The sequence below is a fragment of the Lampetra planeri genome, chromosome 50 (assembly GCF_965212315.1).
Source record: "Lampetra planeri chromosome 50, kcLamPlan1.2.h2, whole genome shotgun sequence".
NCBI classification, from domain to species: Eukaryota; Metazoa; Chordata; class Hyperoartia; order Petromyzontiformes; family Petromyzontidae; genus Lampetra; species Lampetra planeri.
Window position 1 is genome coordinate 1,134,831 of NC_136156.1, and position 11,285 is coordinate 1,146,115.

Consider the following 11,285-nt stretch of genomic DNA (forward strand, 5'->3'; position numbering starts at 1 on the left):
ATGATAAACGGTTGATTTCCGGGTTTTTTTTTCTTCTTTCTTTTTTACCAGTTAACAGTGTAGACTCGACTATATCTGTGACAAGTTGCAGCTATCCGGTTGCTTTAAAAGGCAACACACTTTACACTCCTGCAGAATATTCACTGCCGTTTCATCCTCTGCGGAAACCCAGCGATCACGCCAACATTCGCCCAACGTTGGACAACGGCCTAACGTTGCACGTTTACTGGGAACATTTAGCCACCAGAATCCAGAATGTACTGTATAACTTAAGTGAAACTTATTAGATTACTCAGTGAAACTGGCATACCATGGAACCAATGCGCAAAATGCGTGAACGAAAAAAACCAAGGAAAATCTCTTCAATTTTTTAAAGATTGTAAATCATTCGGTTGCAAGGCGCCTGCCCCTGCTGGTATCATCTTGGATGGCATCGCCACCCACAGCGGAGCATGCAGAGAGACGCTGGCCCTGGTCACATGCAGCCCAGCTTGGGGGCAGTAGCAGAAGGCGTGGATGACTCCATCACCGTGCCTCCTCGCATTGCCCCTCTGCGCCTACCCCCTCTGCACCTACCCCCTCTGCGCCTACCCCCTCTGCACCTACCCCCTCTGCACCTACCCCCTCTACACCTACCCCCTCTGCGCCTACTCCCCTCTACACCTACCCCCTCTGCACCTACCCCCTCTGCACCTACCCCCTCTGCGCTACCCCCTCTGCGCCTACCCCCTCTGCACCTACCCCCTCTGCACCTACCCCCTCTGCACCGACCATTCTCTTGTGATGGGTCGGCGAAACCGCTTCCCTGCTATGTGAATAATCTACACGCTCGTCTCCTCTTTTTCAATTTTCTACGTCTGATTACCCCCTTCTTATTATTATTCTATATTCATGAATCTTGGGACACCCTTCGTATTTACAGATACCCGAAACTCAGTTTGCCCGTGCCGAGAGCCACCCTTTGGCTACGCTCTCTTTACCCCCCTCTCGATACTTTTGCACACGCCTATATTTACGAACAAAGAGAGAAGGGTTAAACAAATGATAGTTAGAAAAATAAGAACATTTATATCCGCTTCTGCTTGGACGAGGCGGCGAGAAGGGCCCGGTGAGCACCGCCACCGGGGAGCGGTGGCGCAGCGGTTAGCGCGCTGCGCTACTGACCCGGCGACCCGAGTGCGATTCCTGCTCGCGGCAAACACCAGTGGCGATGATCTGAACCGGTCATGGGCCTCCCCTAGGTCGACTCAGATTGTGCGATATCAGGCAGGAAAAGAGATGCAGAGAAAGGAAGGGGAGAGAGAGCGAGAGAGGCAGAGCCAGAGAGACAGAGAAGAAGACTGAGTCGGGGTCAGTGCCGGTGTTAAGCTCGTGCGGGGCCTGTAGCCTTTGTTATAAAGGGGCCCTAAATATAAAAAAAACACGTAAATATGAAAACACACATTTGTTTTTCTTGCACAGAGAAGTAATTGTATTTTTTCATTTTTCTATACAGCCAGACAATACGACAAATCTCTAACCTTAAGCACCCACCCAGTCGTTCATAAAAGTTGAAGGCGGTATAGTACTATAGTGATAGAGCAAGTGCAGAATCACTGAACCGGAATTGATAGCTTAAAAGCATCTAGCGCAGGGCCCTTGAAAGTGTGGGGCCCGAAGCCACATCTGTAGCTACTTTTGCCACGAGGATAATCCGGCACTGGTAGGGGGCTCTGTTAGAGTTCACGGTGGGGGGCTAAATGGCCAAGCTGGCAAAGGGATGAACACGCGGGCGTCATCGCCCTCGATCCACCCTGGCAGCATTTCTTTCGCAAGCCTGATTTCTGCTGATGAGACCCAGAAGGCCGAAACCGGTGACAACGTTTGTTCTCTTAAAGACATTCTGCTTGGTAATATTGATTCAGAAAGCCGATATGCCCATGGACAAAAAACATTCACCATTTACACGTGGCGAGTTAGAATGGAGTTCTGCTCGTATATTTACTCTTCAGTTAAAGCTGATGTTCTGGGAAATCTGCAAAGCCTTCCCCCGGGTGATATCAACAGAGACATTGTTATAGTCAGTTACGCAATCACACGCCGCTCACAGTGATGCGTCCACACGATGTTCTCCCCTCTCCGGGTGTCGTGAGATGATGTCCTTCTTCCCGTGATGTGTCCCAGGTTTGTGAACCGAGGATGCGGTGACCGTGCGTGGCATGCAAACGTGGGATTCGCGTGAAAATGCTATCGCGATGCAAACAAGCGATGTCTGTTCAACCCGTCGGCTTTCGCGATTAATATCATCCATAATATATACAGCCGGATGTAGCTGTCGCCTGTTGAAGCTAGTTGCAATTACTGGCGAAACGTCGTACTCAGATTGTCAATGTTGTGGATTTGCTCTCCAACACACCGGTTAGTGCTGTACTGGTGACGAATTGGCGTGTTCTGTTTACGTGATGGGTGGTGGCGGGTTTAACGACACATTTCTATTTACGCGACCTAACCCCACATAACATATATTATAAGCGACGTCTGTTTCCACGGCTGCTTAAATCAAACCATCCCTGACTGCCTGTCGGCTCAAAACAAGCTGCACGATTTATCGACTTCGAGACAAGTGTGATTGTTCGTGTTGTTCACGCACATTCCACTGCCGAATGAGGGCCTCCCTACGGGCGTAGGGGGTTATTTTGACCATACTTCACCACTCTGGTCGGGTTGGTGAAGGTGAGACAGGAGAAGATGTTGCTGCTGCCCTCTCCTCCACTTAGGCCTCGGCAAGGTAAGGTAATTGTACCCTTTTTACCGGGTAACAGGGTAAAGGTAAAGGGTAAAGGTGTCGACATGCCAAGGGGTAAGGGTAAAGGGTAGGGTCAAAGGTAGGCTCGTTGCTTTTTACCTTTTAACTTACCTGCTAAAGGGTGAAAGGTAGGGTAGAGTGATTGTATTGTGGTAAGGTAAAAGGTAGGGTAAAGGTAGGCTCGTTGTTTTTACACTTTTACCTTACCTTGCCGAGGCCTACCTCCACTGCTCACGGCGCCTTTGACTAAACCGGTGATGACCCATCCAAGAACAATCCAGGGTCAACCTTACTTAGCCTTCTACATCTTGATAAGATTTGGCACATTCTGGGTAATTGGGATTCACAATTGGCTTCAAAGTTATCTTGCTATGTTGAAGTAAGACATTTGTGAGTTGTATTTTTTTCTCTCCAAATAAACCCGTGGATTTAAACAGTTTTATTATAAATATTTTGCAGAAAATTCGATTCCTGTTCACACCGTTGTGTTTATTTGTGACAAGGGGCAACGCTGCTGCTAAGAAATTGCACTTGAATGTCCTTACGTAGGTTAATGTAATTACGACTATGCCACTATTGATAAATACGGCCCGTGCCATTTGCCCGAGGTGTGCTCAAAAGGAAGCCTTGCAATTAGCTGATGGGTTGGTGATTTATTCGGAAATAAAACACTTGGGCTCGTCGGCCTGCGTGCAAGACGAAGCGTGGACGCTCCAGGCAACTCACGGTGTGACTCATATTGCTCTACGTTCAAAATAAAAACACAAATCTCGATACGTCAAGCAATTTTCAACATGCCAAAGTTCGTTTGAAGTTTGTTCAGCGTGAATGTGCATTTCAGGGGCCACCGGAAAGCCTCATTAAGTCAGAATTTTAAAAATGAATTTAGACGGTTAGTCTGAAGCGGCTTAGCGTAGCTGCTAATGCATATTAATGATGCCACAGAGAGTTTACACCACCGCAAAGAAAACGACAAAGGTCTCCCGTATAGCCTTGAGCAGACTGTTGGGGCAAGTGCTGTTCGCGAGCGCCTGCAAAGGCCGACACAAGGAGGTGGGTGGCCAATACCACGCCCGGCCGCCTTTGTCTCTCCATTGGCGGGGGGGGGGCAGTACGGGTTCAGATAATCGTCACTGGTGTTGGCCGTGAGCGTGAATTCAACTCGGGTCGCCGGGTTCGTAGCGCAGCGCGCTAACCGCTGCTCCACTGCTCCCCATTTATCATCCCCATTATACCACTGCGCACGCGCACACACACACAATCGCTCACCGCAGCGTGATTGTCATTATTCACATTCGTCGACCTTTATTCATGTGAACCCAATTGCACTCGAGCCATTGATCATTCAACGGCAGCCCCCCCTCCCCCTGCCCGACCCCCCTGCCACCACCCGACGCATGCGTCCCGACATCACTCTTCACGGCACTAATAACGGATCATGATCTCATCTTGATACCTTCACGGTCAAATATTTACATTCTCCATTCAAGGGGGATAGATGAACACCGCCCATTCATTTTTGACACCGCAGACAGAGGCCCGGTGATGTTTCAAGTGTTTACGTCATATGGTGAATGAATGTCTTCCCCAGCGCCATGCACGAGCTCATTGATGGCAACCTTGCTCATAGCGAAACACAACTATCCATGGTTGTTGCTGATATTCGCTTGTGAAGCCTCATTTAAATTATTATTTTTTGTAATGGGTTTAAATGGGACATGGATTTAAATACGACATGGCTTTCTTCCCAACTTCTAAATGAAAAAATACATCGATTCATTGACAGCTGAGTTTCTGAGATGAACGTTTATTGTTTCGAAGTAATTCCAAAGTGCATCCCAGTCCCAATGATTTGCTGAGTGGTGATCAAGTCAATATGTGGTCCTGAACCAGTGGTGCAAATTCCACAATCCCATGGCAGGAGCCATTCTCTCCAGAGGATGGAAACTGTTGAGTTCCCATAAAAAGTAAAACTCATGAAGAATAAAAAAAAATCCCCCAATTCTACCGCGGTTGTGTTTTCGGTGTTGCGCCATGAGACACAGTTTCCATTGAGATCTCTCGCAGAGCAGTGCAAACCTTCGTGGGAGAGAATATGGCCCACGGAGATGGATATGACCAAACTACATCTGAGATTTCTTCAAGTGCCCTCTGGTCCTCGCAGTAGGGGGCAGCACTTTCCAACCCACTCTGCCACCGAGAGTACGTTGTCTCGCGATGGCCAAACTGATTCTTAGAGTTGAAATGTTGCCAAATTAAGTGCAGAACCAAATTTAACATGATAGTGTTGTGTGTGTGTAAACGAATTGGCGACCAGGCTCAGATAATGCACACTTGAGAACGTGATTTAATCCCAGGTGGCTGCCTGGATTCGAAGCCAGGTGCCAGCGTGTTGGATGGCACTGCTGAGCTAATCTAAGTAAGAATTCCCCCACGTGTTATAGAATGTAACTGGCATTTCCCAACGTGCGTAATGGTCACAACACCAACATATTCTCTCTACGCGTAGCGGCACCTCTTTCAACCTGCCCCGCCTCCCCTGCGCCCACCCCAGGCTGCGACCTCCGGCGACCTCCGTGAGCCAGGATGGCCTTCGAGTGCGTCCGCGGGCGGCGCGCTCGCGGGGTGCTCACGGCCGTGGCCCACGGCCTCACCTCGGCGTCGCTCAACCTGCTGCTCAAGGTGCTGCTGTCGAGCCTGCACTTCCCGTACCTCACCCTCCTGCAGCTGTCCAGCTCCGTCCTCTCCGCCGTGACGCTCGAGTCGTTGCGCCGCTGCGGCCTGGCGACGCTGCCGCCGTTCGGGTCGGAGGCGGCGCGCGTCTTCGCGCCCGTCACGCTGCTCTCCGTGCTGCACTCCACGCTGACGCTGCTGTCGCTGCGCGGCCTCTCGCTGCCCACGTACGTCGTCTTCAAGCGCTGCCTGCCGCTCGTCACGCTGGCGCTGGGCGCGGCGCTGCTGCGCGGCGGGCGTCCCACGCTGGGCATCATCGCGTCGGTCGTCATCACGACGGCGGGCGCCGTGCTCGCAGGTACGCCGGTGGCGGTGGGTCCACACCGAGCCGGGTGCTGGCGGAGCGTGCGGGCGCGAGGGGGGGGCTCGTGTCGTCGACGGGCGCTGAGAGATCCCGTGACGTCACGTTTTCGGATGAATCCTCAAACAACGTTTTTGTTGGCTCGTTACATTGTGACAAAATGTAAATTATCCTAAAATCCTCCAAAAAGATCTGGAATTGTCCTTGAAAATCTGGATTAAAAACTAAACATTTGGAACTCATCCCAACTGCATTGTTCATTACATATATAGGCCCAATTTTTATGAACTTTTGGATTCAACCGAAATTCGGGAACGCATCCCTACAAAACAGCAACATTGCTGGAGGAGATGGAGGTGCTGCACAACCACCGATCGACCCTTGGGGAAGAAGACAGCACTTAGACGATGATCCGCAATCTGGTGAAACCAAAATAATGTCAAACACTGCGTGATGCTTCTATTCCTCCGCACGCTGGTAGACATTATCCCTTGTAGGCTGCCAAAGATGGGGCTGGATTGACTGCAAGGATGGCTGGGCACTCCGTGGCAGCGATTGCTTTCGATGAAGCAAGGCCCACTGCAATATCGCTTGGACCTAGGGCTGTCTCTGTTCACAGTTCATTACTCTTACAGCTCGCTCACAATTGCTCTGACTTTTACCATTATGGATTTTCATGGGTTTTTTTACTGAAGCACAAAACCATTCAAAGAAGATTAGTTGCCCATTCAGATGCTTAAAGGTGCTCCCGTTATTAATCTCACACATTAAACATGCTAAACACTTGAAATTTAATTATACGGTGAGGCAAAACAAAAACAAACTCAGAATAAAATAATTGTGCATCTAAAAACACAACGACAACAATGACGCTATTTTTGGCGTGTTGCATCAATTCGCATTTTTTAAGATAATGGACATATATGGGGAAAATAAATGGCTAGCCGGTGCGTTGAGTGCGATGTTTGTTTGCATAAATACTTGCCTCACAATGCACGCTACGGAACACAACATGAATATTGACTGCAGTGGTTAATGCACGCTGCATAGTTATTTGGAAGTAGCTCAGTGATCAGAGCGCTCAGCAATCACCAGCGGACATTCTGAGTTCGAATCTGGGCAACCATCCTGGATTGAGCCAGATCCACAAGGGGGAGCGGGGTTGACGGCCCCTGTCTGCTCACTGACGGATACACATGTTGAATTTGGTATTTGGCAATGTCTCTTTCACTGTCATGTGGCAAATAATCTCATATCAAAGGGAATGGATAAGTGTGTAAACACCTACCGTGTAAAAGGTATCGGGGGCCACGCAATTGAATTTTGGGATAATCCTTTCACCAACCCGCACTGACCAGCCGGTGCCGAAGCACTGTCTAACAATCACCATGGACAATACACTTCTTTTGTCCTATGAAAATACTTGTCCCTGTCGTAGAAGCGTGGAATTTCCACCAAATAGCAGAAGCAGATCCGTGCCATCAGATATTAGTATTCATATTTCACATCACGCAAGTGATGTTCACAAACAGCAGGAAGACACACACTCCAATCATGCCTAGTAGCACGCATGCCATGTGACCACCACATTGCATGCGCAATGCTCCCAGCCTTGCCTAAGCCACCAACGCGGAAGAGCTGAACATGTGGCCAGATTATTAATTAGGCTGCCAAATGAAACAGTTTAAAATTCGACCCAATAGACAGCGGTACATTAAAGAGACACGATAGTACAGTAACAGCACGGTCATCAACGAGTTAAGAGCATTTGGCGTGATTTTGCACATGCATGCAATGCGGTGACCACATTGCACGGGCGCAAGGTGTGATGGGAGTCGTGCGCCTTCGTGCCGTTTGCGAGCGGCACTCCTGAGCGCATTGATCACGTCGCGACGGGCTTTATCGTCTTTGCAGAAAGCGTCGGCTGTTAAAGACAAATGAGCAATGCCAAAAGGTGGCTCATCTGCGCAGCCAAAGGGACACTTCTGTTCATTTAATAAGAGTTCAGTGAAAAGTGCCCGCGTCACACCACGTGTGGATATCGCTGAAGGGAAGGCCGGCGCCGAATAAACAAAAGGTGACAGGCGGGTGGATGACTCTGCGCCGTGAGCACCAAGGAATGAAGGCGGGGAGATGAGGGAGATGGGAAACAGAGCACGGGCTGCCAGTGCCTTCATGGGTAATTGGGTTTTTCAATTTCGCCGCTGTTGACTGTGCCTTTCACACTCGATTCTTCAGCACACTCCTTTGAATTTTATTACATTATATAATACCGGCCCATGAGAGGTTTTTTTTTTAATGATGCGATGATTACGGTGAATATGATGATTACGATGATGATGAATCAATTTTGGCATCTCCCCCCCTCCCCTTTCCCCCCGAATGTATATGGATGCTACCACAGTGGTGTAATGGTTAGCAGCACGCTGCAATTGTCATGCAGAGGTCACCGGTTCAGTTTGACCTCCGGGCATAGCGGCTGAAACAATGGGAGAGTTTCTGAGATGCCCCACCCCCTCACCACCATCTGGGGTGCCGCGGTGGCTACGAGATGTTAACTCCCTCGCCTGGTATACAGGAGGTCGTGGGTTAGATTCCGACCCTGGAGTTTGCATGTTCTCCCCATGATCGCATATATTTTTCTCCGGATCCTCCGGTTTTTCCCTTCACATTTCGAATCAACGTGCATTTAGAGTATTTGGCTGCTTTACATTTCCACGTGATAAGCCACTTCGTTGAGCTATCATTGTGGCCAGGTCTGAAAAAGAGCTACATAGCTCAGTGGACCTTACCTGGTCAACACAAAAGTTAAATAGTTCGTGCCTCTGTCCACCCATTATGGTATAAATGGGTCTGCCACAGTGAGTCGATCTGCAGATCGCACGTGGTGGGATAAAGTGTGGGTACTCCCATCTCTTCCAAGATCTCAGGCCAGCACGCAAGAGTCGGCCAAATACTCTCTTAGAGGGGCTACTCAAGCGCTCCCTCCAGTGGTGTGGGTGAGCAATTTCAGGGCAGCACTCTTTACCCCGTATTCATATTGCCTCTGTTGGCACTCGGTGTTAAATACCGGCAACACAAACACTTTTTTGCATGCACCTGCAACAACGTGAAGAATCACCTGCCCAACTCATCGCTCCTTCCCCGGTTTCATAAAACCGTCGCGCGGTGCCGCCGTTTCACCACACGTGATCGCCGAGCGGTCGAGGAGGTGGGGTGGAGAAATCGTCGACGCGGCCAGGAGTGAAAAGGGTGTCCCCTGATTCACCGTCTCATTTGCACCACCCTCCGTGCGAGGAATTGTGGGTAATAGGGGGTTAATTGAAAGTGTCAGGCATGGGCGAGTCGAGTCCCGGATCTCTTCACGCTCCGCTCGGCATTCGTTCGCCGGCAGCTGCCAATTGTGGTCCCACAATGGCTCCGTCAATATTTGATGGCGCCTTTTAATGCCGTTTCATTTCCTGTCGCTTCGGTGAAATGCGGCCGAATGATTGAGGACAGCTGTGCCGATAGTGCGCTCCGTGCTCGATGGAGACTGCGAATGGACTAATTTATGTGGCTCGCGAGCCAATTCGTAAGAATCCTCGGCACGTGAATACACGGTGGTGGTGGTCGGTGGCAAAAGCCCCCAGAATGCCACACTCGGATATCGACGGCGTGAATTTACGGCGAATGTTTCCACGCATGTACCGCCATTAGTAATTGCATTGCCAAACATTTTTTTCACGGTCTCAGCAAAATAGTTCAAAAGTTGCCCGCCGGCTTCGGGGCCGCTGTTGGGAATTGTGCACCCGCAAAGCTTCCACGCTTGATCATGGGGACGATGATCACCGTAACCATACCACGGTTGATCGACTGGTGGCGACTCTTGAAAGCAGGATATTTACATAAATTTTATTATTATTATGACAGTAAAAATTTATCTGAATTGCTTCAGTCAGAGTTGGCAACCCTCATGACGATCAATGGGCAGATAGCCCCTAGTAGGTGCCCACTGCACATTTCGTCATTTTTTTCCCACTTTCCCCTGTCTGGTGCCAACATGCTCAAGTAGTGCCACATCTCTCTTGGTGTCGTCGTGAAGCCCATCCTCTGTTAGGTCTTCCGCACGTCGTCGTCCATCCCACACATGCTGGCAAACCCGACACAACGCAACACTAACACTCCGCTGCGTCTGCTGCCCCCGCCGCCATCGCAGGCATCGGGGACGTGACGAGCGACCCCGTGGCCTACGCGACGGGCGTGCTCGCGGTGCTCGTCCACGGCATCTTCCTGGTGCTCATCCAGCGCACGTGCACCGACAACTCGGGCGGCCCGCTCGCCGCCCAGTACGCCATATCCATCAGCGCCTCGCCGCTCTTGCTGGCCTACTCGCTGGCCAGCCAGGAAGCCATCCACGTGTGGGCCTTCCCCGGGTGGCACGACGGCGCCGTCGTGGCGGCCTTCCTCGGCAGCGCGGTCCTGGCCGCCCTTCTCGGCCTCACCACCGTGGCCTGCACGGCGTTCAACTCGGCCGTCACCACGAGCTTTGTCGGGGTGGTGAAGAGCGTGCTCACCATCTCGGTGGGGATGCTGGTGCTGCGCGACCCGGCCGCCGAGCCCCCGTCGGTGCTCTTCCTCTCGGGGCTGGCGCTCAACACGGTCGGCTCGATCTTCTACTGCGTCGCCAAGTACTGGGAGACGCGCGAGCGCAGGGACTACGACGAGCTGGAGGAGGCGCCGCTGTCGATGGCGCTGTCGCCGCAGGGAGGAGGAGGAGGAGGGGGAGGAGGGCAAGAGGAGGACGGGAGCGGTGGCAGTGGCGGCGGTGGCAAACATGTTACCGAGGGACAGGCCGGGGTGGCCATGGAGTGGCCGAGTGGTGACAAAGTGGACGGCGGCGGTGGAGGTGGTGGTGGTGGAGGTGGCGGTGAAAGCGCCGGAGGTGGCGTTGCTGATGACAGCGGCGGTGGTGGTGCCGCCGCTAGAGATGATGGCGCCGAGCAGAACATGAGCAGATTCCTCGCCGTGTGGAGGGTGCTGAAAGTAAAACGATTTCAAAATCACGAACCTTTAAAATGAGCCCTACAATATTAGTTCAGCCCTTTCCACGTGGATATTTAAAGCATCGCAAGGGAGGGGGGGGGGGTCGTTTGACCATCGTGGGGTCGTGACCATCGCCGACCTTGTGGCGTTATAAAGATACCTTGATGATTTTGATGCCTTTTTAAAAAAGCAATTGAGCTCAGGTTGTGATATTGTGCCAACGAGTGGTTGTGGTTGTTGTTGTAGCTCAAAAACGAATGGCTACACGTGTTCAGGGCCCACCTAGCTAGCAGTGCGAGCATGCGCACAGTGCCCACCGACCCACAAGAAGGTGACGCCTTTTTACTGGGACGTTGTCTGCGTTTGTTGTCCTTCCCTCGCCCCTCCGATTGGCTACGTACAGCGGTGCAAAAGAAGTTCAACATACACACAGTTTGTACA

The 11,285-nt window shown here is 51.2% G+C and overlaps 1 protein-coding gene across 1 annotated transcript; it reads left to right on the top strand.

Moving 5' to 3' along the window:
• Positions 1-5,371: 5,371 nt before the first annotated feature.
• SLC35D3 (solute carrier family 35 member D3) lies at positions 5,372-10,905 on the top strand. Its single transcript, XM_078616404.1, has 2 exons — positions 5,372-5,816; positions 10,018-10,905. Exons 1-2 carry the CDS (start codon positions 5,372-5,374, stop codon positions 10,878-10,880), a joined length of 1,308 nt encoding a protein of 435 aa, XP_078472530.1. The 3' UTR covers positions 10,881-10,905.
• Positions 10,906-11,285: the final 380 nt, after the last annotated feature.